We start from the raw sequence: 16823 nt of genomic DNA, 5'->3' as shown, positions 1-16823 counted from the left end.
ATTGAAAACTAAATATTATATTTTTTTGGCTAAAGTGAAACTCGTTGTGAAGTTGAAGGACTAAAAATAATAATTCCTCTGCTCGTTTATAATTTTTACTCTCATAGAACAAATTGTATTTAATTTATTTATCATTTACAAAGTTCAATGCAATCTTAATTATTGTTATGTCAATAATTGCCCTAATTTTTTTATTGCAAAGAGTTAAAATGAAATTATAAATAATTAAGGATATTCTGGAAAAGGGGAAAATAATTTCATCAAAAGTAATTAAATTTATTGGTTATCTTGTAATAAACGTTAAATTCACAATTGATAAGAAACACTGGGAGGTAGAAATATTATCTTAGAAGTTGTGTATTCAATTTTCTGAAAGTTAAAATACTGCTCATTTCGATCATATTTATAAGCAATTTTTATTTTTTTAGATTCATAAAATAATTGATGTATCTGAAATATAATATAATACAGATACATCACTTATAGTGAATTTGAAAAAACAAAAGTTTCTTATAAATATGGAGAGTATTGTTTTTAAGACATGTTCTCTTAACACCGTAGATCAAATATAGGTTACATTTGAGTGACTTTGAGTTTTACGACTTTGTCTCTATTATCTTATTACAACCAATCATTTTCTCTCATTAAAAGTAATCTATTTTAATCGTTTATTTATCAATTAAATACATTAAAGTCATCAATGTCACAAAAGCTCAATGTTATCCAAATATTTTTCATAACATATCCATTCTCAAAAGTACATTTATATGGGAACTTGTTATATGAGCAAACAAAAATCACTGAAAAATATTGATTTATTCTACCAAAAAAACTGAAAAATAATTGATTAATTTTCTTAATAAACAGTACCACTATTTTGAAAACAACACGTTAACAACTTATAGGGATGATTTTGAAATGAAGAAAAAAAAATAGGGACGAAACTCAAAAACACGCGAACTTACATTTGAAACCTTATTTTAATTGTCATTCTAAAAATATATACTTCTTTTACATATCTACGTTCGCTAAGAAAATAAAAAAATATATATACTGTACTTCTTTTGTTGGAATGTTTGTCTTTTTGCTATAATACATTAATAAAAGTGTGTTTGGATGGGGGAATATTTGGAGGGAATGTAATGTTTTGAGGGAATTCAAATACTTTGAGGTGAATTCCATTGTTTGGATGGGGGAATGTAATGTAAAATGTTGAGGAAATGTAATGTTATGAGGGAATTCAAATACTTTGAGGTAAATTGCCTAGAATTTTAAATTCTTTAAAACTTCCAAATTATCTCATCCAAACACATTCTAAACTTTTTTTTTGTTATAATAATACATTAAACTGTTTATCATTTCGTTTCAAATACTTTTCTTATTCTAATAAATAATTAGAAATAATTTTGATAAAAGAATAGGTAATATACCTTAAACTTTGAAAACAATGAATAGAATTTAACAAAAAAAATCTAACTCCCGTGTGGCAAAGTTGATTATGGAATGCATTATCAGTACTTCAACTTTAGTTCTTGTAAATGGAATAAAATATCGCTCCAAAAAGTTTTACACTAGCATGAAATAAAAATTGAGTAAATAGTCAATCCCCCACACTCCTTATTTTAGGTGGTATATGGGGTTCAAACGTTGAACTTGCATATATTATACATTGTAAAGTCTTTATCAACTGAGTTAAGTTCACGGGGACCAACCCTCACTTCTTAGAAATTGAGTAAATTGTTTTCTTTTAACTGTTTTGATTTAATAAAGATGGATCGTGCCGTGGTCACCAAACATGATCATGATCTGCCAATGGCTCTAAAAGCAATACAACAATTTAAAGTAGGAGCTGATGTTAGCATGCACTATGATCCAATGATTTCTAAGCTTGCGATGCAGGGATAAAATGTGTTGCAGCATTGGTCAAACTGAAGGATGGTTTGTCAAACTTTCATGTATACTTAAATTTGTGTTTCTCTTGTTATAGGCAACGTGATGTAATCGTAATTATGACTTTAGAAAATCGTCTGTTTTTCGTATTGAGATGTCATACAACTTCCCCTTTGTTAGTCCCTCTATTTGTTATCTTTGGGGCCAAGAGTTGACAACATGGGATGGAATAGAACTATACATGTAAGAAAGAAAGTTGGACATTTTTTACCGTTCCCATAGAAGAATGAATTTAAGTAATTTTCAATCGACTATACTTCAATGACCATTTCATATCGATTAACAGAAGAAATTGACGGATGACTGAACTGACATATATTTAAAAATCTCGGAGGGATTTTGTCTCAAATCTCGGAGGATTTTGTCTCTTCTTTAATTTGAAGGGGGTATTTGCAATAATTTATAATTTCTGTTTTTTTTTTTCTTTCCTTTCTACTTATCAAATAGAAATTCGTTATTTTGCCATATCCCAACTTTTTTTATACGGGGGGTGCGGGTAGTAACACACTAATATGCCCTCAACAAATAACGAATCCCGAAGGAGTTACATGATATTTGCAGAGAAAACAAACAAACAACGAAGCACGTAGCTGAAGTGGAACCACCAGATCTCTCTCTCTCTCTCTCTCTCTCTCTCTCTCTCTGAGAAGATGAAGTTTCCCGTTTCCGTCATCTGTACCTTCCTCCTATTCCTCTCTCTCTCCTCTCCTCAAGCTAGGGTTCGCTCTCTCTCTCTCTCTCTCTCTCCAATCCATTTCGCTTTTGATTGCGATTGTGAATTCGATCTAACGATTTTCGTTTTGTTTGATTTTCACAGGGCGATGCTTCTGGTTCCGTTTTCTTCATCGATAGTTCATCTCATCAATTTCTTCGCGCTAGATCATCCAACGATGAGGTTTAACTTCTAATTCTCATTCTTCTCCTCTTTTGGATTGTCACTGCATCTTTTGCTGATCGATTCGAATTTGATGTACTTTAATTGAATTATATTCTGTTAATTTTTGACGAGATATGGTGGTAAGAAAATTTTATGAAATGAAAATCAAATCAAAAACGTTTTGCCTGCTGTTATTGTTTGAAATGTTGAAACTTGAAAGTAGTGATAGTTGATGAATGGAGGATTTTGTTTTCTAGCTGTGATACGATAACTGAATTGCAACATCAAGTACCCCGAAGTTTATTCTTTAGGTTGTTTTGAATTCTATGATAATCAAGAAGTAAATTTGTAATAAGATAACTAACTAGTAATAACACTTGAGAATGAAAACAAGGAAGTAGAAGATTTTTCTTCTTCTATTGTTGTTTCTATTGATATGATTCATAGGATTGCGGAAAATAGGGATTTGTTCGAATTTCGCTATGTTGTGGTGATATAGTGCCACTATAGCCGCTATTTCACAATATTATGTACTAAATAGTGTATCGCAGAACAATAGTGATTTGTTCAAATTTCGCTATGCAACAACACTATAGCCCGACTATAGCCGCTATTTAACAACTATTTTGATAATAAGACAAACTAATTTGTAAAATGGGGTATTCGATCATAACTAAATTTATAAATGATATTTGAGAAGGGTAGTTTTTTAATTTAACATGCTGAAAATATTTTATTTTTCTTCTTACTTTGTTCATTTTGGAAGAGATTAATTGCTAGGAACTCTAAAATAAATAGAGGAATTCCTTGAAAGGATCAAGGGAGCAGAACTGTTGTGTTCAATTTGCACAGAAAATAGATAATGGAATTCTTCTCCTACAACTCCCCCAATTCATTTGTATCACTAACCCCTCTAAAGAACTAACTAAATAAACTAACTAGCTACTTTGACTTCCCTAGCCATTTTCCCATCCTCTTATTAACTTTCATTTTATTTCCGTCAAAATAAAATAAAATAAACTTCCATTTTATTGGTTTGATTTTGATGGTTAACTGTATTGATCACCCTCATCCTTTCGATCATCCCTCTGTTTCTGCTAACGAGGTTGCTTCACTCTGTTGTCATGGTTAAAATCAATATGATGATCTCACTAGATGGTGCCATTTCACTTTGCAGCATCCTTCAATTTCGCTTAAAGAAGTTGGCGCTGCTGTGCCAGTCTTGCTCGGTTTTGCTCCTCCTTCTACCCTTTCAGCCTCCAGCTCATCCAAGGTTCTTGAAATAATTAGCGATGCTCAATTTTTACTACCCTATTTATGTTACATCACACTTTTGTTATAGAGATCTGATTGGTCGTTATGTTTTGCTTTCTGCAGTTGAATGAAGTTTTGATTCCTAATCCATTTAATAGGCCTCGTGCTGTGTTTTTGCTGGAAGTGAATGGAATCAATGGTTTCTGGCCTTCGCTTTGAGTATAATAATCAGTTTCTTTAATACGTTCTCTTTATTTAAATAATAATTTTTTAATATGAATGCAGGTCTTGAAAAAATTGTCCAGGATAATCCAATGTTCAGCAAGTCATTGTGGGATACAAATTATATTGGTTCAGATAGAGTTGACATTCAACTTCCAGGTGAATAAAACCAAAATGGTTTTTGGCACTACTGATATGGTTTGTCCATAATTTTTGCATCAAAGACTTCACTTTTGCTTTTTAAATTTTGCAGATGAAAATGACGTTTCTGTGTCTTCTTTGGATGAGCAATTGGAAGACTGTACCGATAAAGAAATTAGTGATTTTGTGAGTTTTGATTCATATTATATATGTCTATGAGTTATCTCTTTGTTATTTGACTATCAAGTATATGTGAAAATGACCCTGTCTTTCTTTTTTAGTCATCTTCGATCGGTGGATCATATGCCCCTGACGCCCTAGAGCCATTAAATGGAGTGCTTTCCGTTCCTTTGCCAAATGGTGCCTTAGTGAATCTTCATATGTCAAAGGTAATCAGGATTTTTTTAAGGAATCTTTTTCTTAAAAGTTATATATGTATTTTTTGGGACTGATTGGGAGGTTTATGTGCTTGTGTTTGTAGGAAGCAGAAAGAAAGTTTGTGATAGGTCTTTTGTCTCTCACTCAAAATGTCAAAAGGGCAATTCAAATGCATCATGATTTATCACAGACTACACTAAGTCCAGCTGAGTTGTTAACAGGTCGCTTCAATGGCATTAAGGTGTGCACCTTTCTTCCTCCCTCATTTTCTTGTTTATTTTTACCTCTTATTAAAAAATGCGACATAGTGTTTTACCGAATCTAGTGTTATTATTTGACCTAAATGTAGCTTAAGTATCTTCGTAATCTTGCGAGCATATATAATATGACATGTATTTAGTCGAATGATCTATTTATGTATGTTTTAAAGGAGTCTCAACTTATGGTTTTAAGATAGTTTTTTGACAACATTTTGCTGCATTCTTCATTGTCTGTAATATTCTATTGTTTCTTTTTCCTTTCAATATTTGTAAGGAGAAAATCATGCTTTTTTGGTTGTTGATTAAAGAGTCTTACTAAAACAAAGTAAGTGCAACTGAGACGAAGATAAGCTTTCCTCAGGAACAAGTAAAATAACTCATAACTAAAATCAGACACAAAAAAGCAAATTACAAAGTAAGCAAGACCGCGCAATCCCTTCACTTCTCAAAGATGGTTACTTTCTTGATGAAACAAAAACAATTACACAATCATTGACAGAATCAGAGTGGGGACTAGGTTCCCTTTTGATGCATGTGTTTCATTTCAGTCAATATTTTATCCCCCTATATATTTGTTATTTTCGTTCTAATTATATTTCTTTTTTATAGAAAAGAAATTAGGCAGGATGCCAATGTTCCTAGAAGACATTCCTATTTTTCTTTTTTCTTTTTTTCTTTCTATTGTTGGACATTTTGAAATCCTATAAAATTGAAATGTCTGATAAACATAGAAGGAAAATATGTAAAAAAAGAAATTTTATTGTGAGGGTGAAACTATACCGACCTGAAAATGAGACCATCCAAAGTGATAAGTTGAGTCTGTTTTCTTCTGTTCTTTCTCAATTTGAATTTGCACCTCATAGATTTTGCATCGCAAGACATTGCAAGCATTTTTTGTAATACTTGATTGATGCTTTATTTTATACATGTATAATGTAGGAACGAAATATGTGGATGCGTGTCTGCAAATTTGAAAGAGAAACAGTTCTTTCAAGTTTCAATATACAGTGCCCTGGTTATAATATTGGCGGCGATAACAATTTTCTTTGCCATGATTTTTTTAAATTTATGTCTATTAATGATATGTCTTGTGAGACTATATTTTTCCACTTCTATCCAAATGTGGATGAAATTCTAATAGACAGAGGTAGAAGAATAGCTATTGACTTAAACTATTAAGAAGGATTTGGGTTTGCTATTTTAAAAGATTTATCATCAATCTTGATATATGTATGATATGTCATAATGGTGTTGCTTAATCTCTAACTAACCTCATTTAGCAATGAAAAATTAGTAGAATATATATTTCTGTTCACGCTTACCTGTAATATGTAGTGATGTTTTATACATGGATTTAGTTGTCTAATCCTATCAGCCAATATGATACAGGTTTTGCAAGAGCAAGATGAAGCTGAAATTATTGCTCAACACGGAGTTGAATTGTTACTTGTAACTTTGACGAAGATATTTGGCTCATTGCAAGAAGCATACAAAGGTTAATTTTTGTTAGGCTTACGTGCTGTTTTAAATTAGAGCATTGCAAAATTGGAAGTTATTTGCTTTAGTATAAAAATCCTAGTCAAATAACTGTAGCAACCTAACAGCTGATTATTTGTTCTTTAGATGTCAATTATTGGTCTGAAAAGTTCATTTGCTTTTATTGAATCTGTTAATGATTAATGACTGAGCAGGTCAAATTGTTGGAATTATCTATTGTCAAACGGCCACTCCTCAAGAGTCCGCCAAGAAGTTTAATGTTATCCTTACTCCTCCTCACTACCATAGGGCACGATGGTTGGAAGAAGTAAATGCACTGAATACAACTTTTGCAGAAGTGGCATTGGTTAGAATAACCCTTGCCTGGATAACAGGAATAATTTTGCTTGTTTCAACTCTTATGGGGGTAAGTGTTTTGTGAAATACATACTATTAATATTAACATGTTAAACAAAAATTGGAAAGAAACTGTTCTCTGTGTAGTTAGACATATTTGTCATTATAATCTAGCTAAATTTTTGGAAATTGGAACTTGAAAGACAGTCTCGGGAAGATATTTTTAATCTATTTCATTTACTCAGTTTCCACCCCCCTCCTTCTCCAAACAAAGTTTGGAGTAGGGCAGTACCCTTTCTTGGCAACAATTTGAAAATTTATTCAGGATAAAAATTCTAATGTTAATTTGGTTAATGTATATGAATGATTCTATGTTTGGATAATAGATGCTGGTATCAGAATTAGTAGTTAGATTTAAGTATTATCCCCTTTTCACTCTTTTTGGTTAAATATGGTGGATGAGTTGAGATATGTCTCTCAGTCAGGGTGCCAGTGCCTGTGACTGGGAATGCCACCCATAGAAATCGTAGATTAGCTCCCCGATGATTCAGTTTTCTTTTCAAAGGGCCTCAAAGAGGGTACCTGATTCTCCCCATGTTCATGGATTTATTTCAAGGAAACGACGAAGTGGGAATATCAATTAGCTAATGTATTACATATGTTGGTCATGTATTATGTCATTTCTGATTCATGGGTGATAGTTAGTGTCGAGAATTTATGTATGATCATAAGTATTTACTAATTCAGTTTTTTTTCTTTCTTCTGACAGACATGTTACCTCTTGTATATGCCAATCACAAGGGACACACTTCTCTATTCTAATGTCAAGCTTGATTAGGCTTGGAAACAAACATACCGATACAGATCTTTTTGCCAAACCAGGGACGACTGGGCTCTGCCGTTCAACCTTTTGATTAGGGGGATTTTTTCTAGATGCCTCTAATCTGTGTGCATTATTATATTTATTGTTGTTAATGGATCGGTGTAGCCAATTTCTTATATTCATAATATCATGTATCAGGTTCGATTAGGATTTAGGTCATCAAAATGAGGGGCTATTATAGATGTGAAGCATGGATGTTGTACCCCCTTATTCAGGAATTGGAGTTGTATTTGTTCAAACCATTTCCAATAATATGTACCTCATGATTATATTTCCGCCATATCCAATAATATTGTACAATACCAAAATTTCAGAAACGTTTATTCATGTGTCTTCCTATTTCTAAATGGTTTGCAGCGTTTACTTTAAGAAATGCAAGAGCTCGCAGTTTATAGGTATGTTGCTCTTCTCCAAGGATGATGATGATGATGATGATATAGGCAATATTCCACAATAGATTTAACTTCAATCTCGACTCTAAAGTGTAAATGGCTTTTTACAACAGCTAATTGGAAAAATAAATTTTAAAAAAAGATTGGTTTTTTTTATTAAAGTAGTTTAGGGTTTTTATATAATTGGATATTACAAGGGAAAATCTAACAAGTGTTATTTTAAAAGTTCATAAAGAAAAATTTATTTTGGAAATATTGCATTCAACACTTTGAAATTTTTTAAATTGTTTTTGTTACATAAAACTTTCTTTTTTACTTTTTTTTTTTTTTTTGCCATTAAGATATTTGTTAGTATAGCTGCATTTATAAATTTTGGATTGGAGTATGTTAAGGACACTTATTTCAATGTTTAGATTTTTCAAGTTCTAGTCTTGTTAATTCATTTAGAATGAGTAAATAAATGTAAATTCATTTGTTAGTACTCTTTAAATTTAAAGGTATTCTCTATTTTAGACAGAAGTATCATCCTTTCATTCTAAATTTTTCTTGTAAAATAAAATGTTTAGATATTTTCCATTTTAAGAAAAAATATGTCTTCATATTTTATGATGCGGTGGATGGATTAGTGGTCTAATGGACCAAAGCTTTCATTCTAAAGGAATAATAAATAAATAAATGTATGTTTGTAAAAATGAATAATAAATTATATTAATATTATAAAATGTATTTACACAATTACTCATTCTAATGGCAAAAACCACGCAGGAGAAGGCTTAAGTGTAATCTCGACGCTGCATTCTCGAGTTCCTTGAATGTTATTGGATTTGGTATGTGTATAAGGGACGAAGTTGGACAGTTTGTGGCAGCAAAGACGCTACGGTCTAGTCCTATATGTGATTCAAGTATAGGTGAAGCTTTGGGTCTGTCATATGCTATTCAGTGGGTACATGAGCTGCAACTCACTAATGTCGATTTTGAGATGGATGCCAAACGGGCTGTAGATTATTACATTAAAGGAAGCAATGATATATCTGAATTTGGCGCAATCATTGATGATTGTAGACGTCGATGTTGTTCTTGGTTTGAAAACTCTAAGATTGAGTTTAATAGGAGACAAGCGAATATAGTCGCTCATACTATTGCTAGAGAGGCCATACTCCTAACTAGTTCCCAAACTTTTAATGTTGTACCTTCTTGTATTGGATCTTTAATTTTATAATGAAAAACTATAAGCTATTTCCTCTAAAAAAAAATCTTAAATTCAATTAAAGAGATATGACATGACTGAATTCTATTGGATGACAGTGTAAAGTGCACTTTACACTGTCAGAGCACTACAATTAAACTCTTAAGTAATATCGCAGTCTACTCTTTCATTACCAGAGCACTGTAATTTGTCACTGAATGAAACATCTTTGAATGAACAACTAAAACCCAACTTCCACCAATGAAACCACACCACCACCATCTCCGCCGCCACTTCGCCACAAAATACACCGCAAAGATCACCTCAACCTCCCCCACCGGCCGTTCCCTCGCCGCCGAAGTAACCCCACCACCACCTCTCCCCTCCGACCCTCTCGGCTACAATCTCCCCCGCCCTGACCTCATCTGCAAAGCCACTCAAATCCTCCTCTCCACAACCCCCACCACCACTCTCCCCGACCCCTTCTCCGACCTCTCCCACTATCTCCAATCCCTCTCCATCCCCCTCACCCCTCTCGAAGCTTCCCTCATTCTCAAATCCCTCAAAAACCCTACCCTCGCTTTCAAATTCTTCCACTTTTGCCCCTCCCTCAAAAACGACCCTTTCATCTATAACCGTCTTTTCCTTACCCTCTCACGCTCCTCTTCCCAGCTTAGATTCGAACAGACGGAGTCTTTGCTTGATGATATGGAGAAACGCGGCGTGAAGGGATCGATTTCGACTGTTAATATTTTGATTGGTTTTTTTGGTGATTTGGATAGGTGTGTTGGGTTGGTTAAAAAATGGGGACTTAGGTTTAATGCTTATAGTTATAAGTGTTTGCTTCAAGGCTATTTGAGATTGAGGGATTGTGATAAGGCTTTTGGGGTTTATTTGGATATGTTGAGATGTGGTTATTCTTTGGATATTTTTGCTTTCAATATGCTTTTGGATGCTTTGGCTAAGGATCAAAAGGTTTGTTTCTTTCTTTGGATATTTTTGCTTTTAATATGCTTTTAGTTTTGATGATTTTTATGTTTCTTTTGAATTGGTTAGATTTTATTACAATGCATGTTTTTAGGAGAGATGAATATAGATTCTTATACCATCTTGGATAAAGTTTGGGTATTTAGAGGAGCGGTTAGAAAAGCTGTGTTGGGACTTCAGATTATGTTGACATAGGCATTTGTGATGATAGTTAGGATAAATTGTTTATGCTGTGTCCTTATGTGGAGTTTCCTTGAAATTCCTCTTTCATTGTGGAAATATATTATACATAAGTATTTATACGATAAATCGATAATTGTTTTTTAACTAGCTGCAGAACTAAGTTTGTTTTTTATCCAAATTCTCCCTAAAGTCTTAGAAATAAGCTATAGCTTATTCACAAGCACTTGTATAATAAGCAGTTATTGAATTAGCATTTCATTAATTTATTTTCCCTAATGTTTCCTTAGCGTCAGTTGGGTGCTAGCAGTTAACTAGGTTGGATTGGAGTTTGGGTAGAGAGTTAGGGAATGATGTAGTTTTTGACTAAGCATTTCATTAATTTGTCCAAATACTCTGTGAAGTCTTTGACAGAACTTATGAAAATAGTTTATATGATATGCTCATAGAAACAACTTATGCGGATTTTCTCCCCATTCCTTCATTAATTTATTTTCCCAAATGTTTCTTTAGCTTTGTTTGCGAGTTTGGAGGGGAATGGAGGGGAGGGTTTTGAAAAAAAGGAAGGAGTAAATGGAAGAAATAGAGGACATTGGGAGGGGCTTATTTTTCTTCAAAAATATAAAACCCTCCTCATTTGGGGAACTAAAAAGTTGTATTGGAGGAGGGTTTTGGGGGTTTGGGAGGGTTTATATGAATTCTTCAAATTTAATATATGTTGTTATAATATTCTTAAAATTAAAAATATATTAATCTTAAACATTAATTTATCACTCTAAAAAAATACTCTTTCAAAAAATGTGAAAGATTTCTCAATTTTTCCCTATATTTCTATCCCCCTAAAGCCTTTCCTTCCCCTCCAAACTCCCAACATAGCCTTAGTGTTAGTTGGGTGCTAGCGGTTAACTAGGCAGTGTTGTCAAATAGCAGCTATAGCAGCACTATAGCGTATCGGAATTTGAAGTTGAACAAACTGATATTGTTCCACAATACGCTTTTTGGTACAAAAGTCAAATAGATCTGTGCTACAACACTGTATCATAGCGGAATTTGAACAAACAGCTATTTTCTATGATCCGCGATTCATTGTAATTAGGTTATGTTGTAATAGAAAACTGCGATATAATGAATCTAGAGAGCTTTTAGCTTTTCTGTTGTAACTGTTTTCTGAATTCTGTTAGAATGATTTCTCAATCAGTTACATGAGGTTGATGAGTGTATTTATGGACATATGCTAGCTGACTTACATGTGTCAGTCAGCATCCCTAGGTGACTGGCAGTTGCTAGTTAATACAGTTGGACAGTTACACAGGGAGAGTAATATAGTGTGACATTCCTACTGTGATCGTTCTGATCACAAGCTATCTATACTAAACCATTCCTTCAATATATTGGAATTTGGGGAGAGTTAGGGACTGATGTAGCTTTTGGCTCACAAAGACTGTATTTTTGTTCCACCCTTTTTCACTGAAGCAAAATATATCACTTTTTTACTTTTCTTATTTTATTTTTTACAATTACCTGTCTTACTTTTAATTTGCATCAAATACAGTTTATTTGTATGTTCTGTTTTGTTAACTCAACATGATTTAGGGCAGTACAAGTTATGATAATGGTAACGGAACATCAATTTACTTCTTATTTATATTTTATTTTTATGAAATTGTTTACTTTGGGCTTGTCTGAATTTTGTGTGGGTATGTTTCACTGTCAATGCCGGATCAGATTTGTGTGAATTAATTAAATTCTGTACATTGTTTTTGAGAAACACATGTTACTTCTGTTGATTCTGTTCACCAATTATAGTGTATTTCAATATTTTGGCAGGTAGATAAAGCATATAAAGTTTTTGAGGACATGAAGCGGAGGCATTGTGAGCCTGATACGTTCACATACACCATTATGATCAGAATGACTGGAAAAGCCGGCAAAACTGACGAGTCGCTAGCACTCTTTCAGGCAATGTTAGAAAAGGGCTTCACTCTAAATTTGATTGCTTATAATACTATGATTGAGGCACTTGCCAAGGGGCGGATGGCGGACAAGGCCGTCCTGCTCTTCTCAAAAATGGTTGAGAATGGTTGTCAGCCTAATGAATTTACGTACAGTGTGCTTTTGAATGTTTTGGTTGCTGAAGGACAGCTTAATAAGCTTGACAATATTGTGGAGATGTCGAAAAAATATATGAATAAGCAGATATATGCATATTTTGTAAGGACTTTAAGCAAATTGGGCCATTCCTCTGAAGCACATAGGCTATTTTGCAACATGTGGAACGTTCATGACAAGGGTGATAAAGATGCCTACATGTCCATGTTGGAGAGTTTATGCAGTAGTGGTAAAATAGCTGAAGCAATAGATCTTCTGAATAGATTTCATGAAAAGTGTATAACTACTGATACTATCATGTATAATACAGTATTCACAGCTCTTGGTAGGTTAAAACAAGTATCGCATATCCATGATCTTTACGAAAAGATGAAACAAGATGGCCCTCCACCAGACATATTCACATACAATATTCTGATCTCCAGCTATGGACGGGCTGGAAGAGTTGACAGTGCTGTTAAAATTTTCGAAGAGCTAGAGAATAGTAATTGTCAGCCCGATGTTATTTCCTATAACAGTTTGATCAACTGCCTCGGAAAGAATGGAGATGTTGACGAAGCTCACATGAGATTTAAAGAGATGCAAGAGAAAGGATTAAATCCTGATGTTGTAACTTATAGTACACTTATTGAGTGTTTTGGCAAGACGGATAAAGTTGAGATGGCGTGTAGCTTATTCGATGAAATGATTGCCGAGGGATGCTCTCCTAACTTGGTAACATATAATATTTTACTCGACTGTCTTGAAAGATCTGGAAGAACTGCCGAGGCAGTGGACCTTTATGCAAAACTTAAGCAACAAGGACTGACACCAGATTCAATAACATATGCAGTGCTTGAGCGATTGCAAAGTGGTAGGCACGGGAAGTTGAGAGTTCGCAGACAGAACCCAATTACAGGATGGGTTGTTAGCCCTTTACAATGATATAGTGATAGAAAACAAAATCATTGATATACATTCATTGCGCAGATGCTGTTTGTAATTCTCAGGTTTTTTTCGTCTAAGCCATTATAGCTCTGCGGCTGAGGTGAAGAACATATATGGTTATGGCCATGTGATGAATTCACACTCGTGTTGATTGGGCAACATACTCAAGTTTTTCTGCAATGGGATTCTGTGTCTTGAAACATGTGAGTTCAATGAAAAGAGTACGGTTTCTTTCTCTTACGAATCTCATATAGATTCTGATAATTTAATTCGTTATAGGATCTGTTAGCAAGCTCATACTAGATAAAGTCATCATAGTAAAGTTGTATATAGAATTCTTCATTCTTACATGAATAATAACAGGAAAAATCTAGTTTTAGAGGAAAGGGGAGGGCTATTTTTTCTTGGTTTTTTATTTGAGATTTCCAAGATTGTACCCCCAAGTATACAATCCCATGTTGGTTCCTTGATTAGCATGAAGTATTGAATAACATTGGAAGAATTTGGCCATGTAATACTTTTTCTTTTTCTTTTTTTTTTGCATACTACGTGCCTATTTAGTTTAAGGCCAAACCTAAATTTCATATTTTCTTCTTTCTCCCTCGTTGTACTTAGGAAATTAATTTACCCGTCGCACAAAAAATGATGCTCATTCAATTACAGCAAAAATGGTTGTTACAAACCAAAGAAATTAATTACTCTATCAAAAAGATTCCAAACAAAAACACTTCTTTATTACATACTCAACTCAATGAAAAAACACATCCACTTAGAAGGTTCACCAATCTATACCCAATTCTCTTTCAAGAAAGATCTTCTCGATGTATCGGAGTAGAGGCGGGGATTCTGATATATAAGTTTCCATTAGGACCTTTGCTGAAGATTCTGCAGCATAATACAATGAAAGAAAAAAAGGTAAATATCATAATAACTAGAATAATGAAGAACATAAAATGCCCTAAACACATTTAAAATGATGGTAACAAATGTTATATTATACTTACCATCTTCCCTGAGTTTCCTATATAGCTGCTGCTTTGTAGGGAGGTAATGTAACCTTACAGCAACAGCCTTTCTGAGAGCCCAACCATGATATGAATTAAATATCTGTGTGTAAGCCTTAGAAACTGCATCCTTCATAGAATTTCCCCTGCCAAAACACATCGGAACATATAATTCACTATCACTGTCATGTACTACCAAACCTAATCAAAACTTGTCTTAAACAAAAAAGACTACATTATTGAGGTTAACACAAAAGTCAATATTAGTCCAACGACACTTTTCCCACGCAGCCTAAATTGCAAAGGTTAAAGAATTGTAAGTGGGATCTTTTTCTGTCATCCAATTTTCCACTTTCAATTTATTTTATTTTTAGTCCTTGGGCTTTGGAACTCACCAAGGTTAGAACCTCAATAGCATCTTTTATCGAAGGTGTGTCTCGGTCTCCGACACTTGTCAATGTTTGACACCGACACGATAATGATACGTGTGATTACATTGAATTACTTCATTGTCTTAAAATTTTATCGATGTAAATGTGCTGTTTCCAATGTCTGTGACTATGTCCGCGTAGGTTAGAAGTTAGAACAAGTCTCATACTCATAGAGATATGCTTAAAGATTCTCAAAATTACAGCGTATCTAAACTCACATACTTATCAGTTATCAGATGAGTTTCGTTGGTTTAATCATTGTTGTCTAGCACTAATGTTAAAAACATTAATTAGGGATGTTAAAAGTAAGGGTGATAGTGACATGCTTTGGATTTCTTTAACCAAAATATGAAAAGCTTATATCAAATTAAACACTGACACACATCAAATGGTAAAGTAGCAAATGAATAAGATGTACATACTCTGTGAGTAGAACTTGTTCAAATAGCACCTTGAGAAATTCTAGTCCACGTTTTATTTTCAAAAGATTTCTGGAATGGCTCCCTTGTTTTCTTACAGAATTAGTTTGTACATCTTGATCAACCATAGATTGTAATGTTTTGAAAGACTTTGATGCCTCTGCTATGTCATTAACCTGTTATTACCATCAAAATCATATGATAATCAAATCAAATATGGCATATATGATGAGCTCACAATGAACTATTCTAAATTCCAAGTCTTTGTGTGTGTCAACAAATAAAATCAAACATATGTTATTTTAATAATAACTAGTTTATTAGAACAAACATTGAATAAGATAAGTCATCCACTCCTTACATAAAATCCAAGTATGTATGCGTTACCAACACTTCAGATTAAAGACGTATTTGGTATGTGTGTTTGTGTTTAACATTGACACAACACTGACACATATACATATGGTTATAATTAATCTATTTCATCTTTTTAAATTATTACTGTCGGCGTACATGTATGAGTAAGTGTATATATCAACAAATAAGATCCCATATTCACATACATGTTACTAATAATACTGATAATAATAATAACTAGTTTACTGGTAGCTTACCTTGGTAACGTAATCCATCTCAATGAACTGGAAATGAAAGCCAACACTACCAAAAAGGGGAGCTACAAAAGAACATGCACGGGAAAAAGCAGCAACCTCGATCATATTTTCGTTGACGATGGCATTTGCTAGCTCTTTGAATGCATCTGCGATTTTAGCGAGATGCTTTTCATCGACTGCTGTCGTGGAAGCCACTCTTCTTCCTCTTATGATATCCTCAGTGTTGTTGTCGACATGATCATGTACGGATTGCTGCTGTTCATTTCTGGCATTGGCAGAAAAGCACGTCAGAAAACCACCACATGCTTTAAGCCCTTTTCTCTGATGTACATGTTGATCATTACTTGCCATGGAATAGAAGAAATATTATATGATTATACTTCTCTTGTCCTTAGTGTTTGCATCTTATCTTCATATATATACATTATACATCTGTATGAATGTGTTGACTTGAGTGGATGCAATGAATTCAAGTTCTGAAGGTTCGCAGAAAGAGGACCTTGAATATAGTACAATATATACGTCAGAATAAAGCGTCATCCTATCTCATATTTAGTTCCTAAAACTAAAGCTTTATGAAAAATTTAAGATCAACTTTTTTTACCAAAAATAGTAAATAACACTTAAACTGTATGCAATATGTCTCTTTAATTCTCAGTATCAATTGTAATACCATAGTATAATTTGATGGATTTCATGTAGTTTTTGAGACCAACTTGATGGATTTTATACCGTTTACGAATGAATTATTATTACTTTCATATACTTGGACTAAG

At 33.4% G+C, this 16823-nt stretch overlaps 4 protein-coding genes across 4 annotated transcripts; 3 read left to right on the top strand and 1 right to left on the bottom strand.

The window, feature by feature from the left end:
• The first annotated feature begins 2457 nt into the window (after positions 1 to 2457).
• Positions 2458 to 8117, top strand: LOC11412446 (uncharacterized). Its single transcript, XM_003594509.4, has 11 exons — positions 2458 to 2669; positions 2768 to 2845; positions 4005 to 4100; positions 4205 to 4280; positions 4367 to 4462; positions 4557 to 4630; positions 4726 to 4833; positions 4926 to 5063; positions 6472 to 6577; positions 6774 to 6985; positions 7685 to 8117. Exons 1-11 carry the CDS (start codon positions 2601 to 2603, stop codon positions 7751 to 7753), a joined length of 1122 nt encoding a protein of 373 aa, XP_003594557.1. The 5' UTR covers positions 2458 to 2600; the 3' UTR covers positions 7754 to 8117.
• Positions 8118 to 8170: 53 nt separating this feature from the next.
• LOC112419332 (uncharacterized) lies at positions 8171 to 9409 on the top strand. Its single transcript, XM_024776918.1, has 2 exons — positions 8171 to 8193; positions 8956 to 9409. The coding sequence occupies exons 1-2, from the start codon at positions 8171 to 8173 to the stop codon at positions 9407 to 9409; spliced, it is 477 nt and encodes a 158-aa protein (XP_024632686.1).
• Positions 9410 to 9555: 146 nt separating this feature from the next.
• On the top strand, positions 9556 to 14094 carry LOC11412445 (pentatricopeptide repeat-containing protein At1g51965, mitochondrial). The gene is made up of 2 exons (XM_003594507.4): positions 9556 to 10351; positions 12371 to 14094. The coding sequence occupies exons 1-2, from the start codon at positions 9638 to 9640 to the stop codon at positions 13574 to 13576; spliced, it is 1920 nt and encodes a 639-aa protein (XP_003594555.1). The 5' UTR covers positions 9556 to 9637; the 3' UTR covers positions 13577 to 14094.
• A 119-nt stretch (positions 14095 to 14213) lies between these two features.
• Positions 14214 to 16649, bottom strand: LOC11408222 (accelerated cell death 11). The gene is made up of 4 exons (XM_003594506.4): positions 16048 to 16649; positions 15437 to 15609; positions 14584 to 14729; positions 14214 to 14464 (listed from the first exon to the last, which is right to left on the bottom strand). The coding sequence occupies exons 1-4, from the start codon at positions 16396 to 16398 to the stop codon at positions 14358 to 14360; spliced, it is 777 nt and encodes a 258-aa protein (XP_003594554.1). The 5' UTR covers positions 16399 to 16649; the 3' UTR covers positions 14214 to 14357.
• Between the last annotated feature and the right edge of the window lie 174 nt (positions 16650 to 16823).

This window comes from Medicago truncatula, chromosome 2 (genome assembly GCF_003473485.1).
Source record: "Medicago truncatula cultivar Jemalong A17 chromosome 2, MtrunA17r5.0-ANR, whole genome shotgun sequence".
In the NCBI taxonomy this organism is placed as follows: Eukaryota; Viridiplantae; Streptophyta; class Magnoliopsida; order Fabales; family Fabaceae; genus Medicago; species Medicago truncatula.
This window is presented reverse-complemented; position numbering and strand designations above follow the sequence as displayed.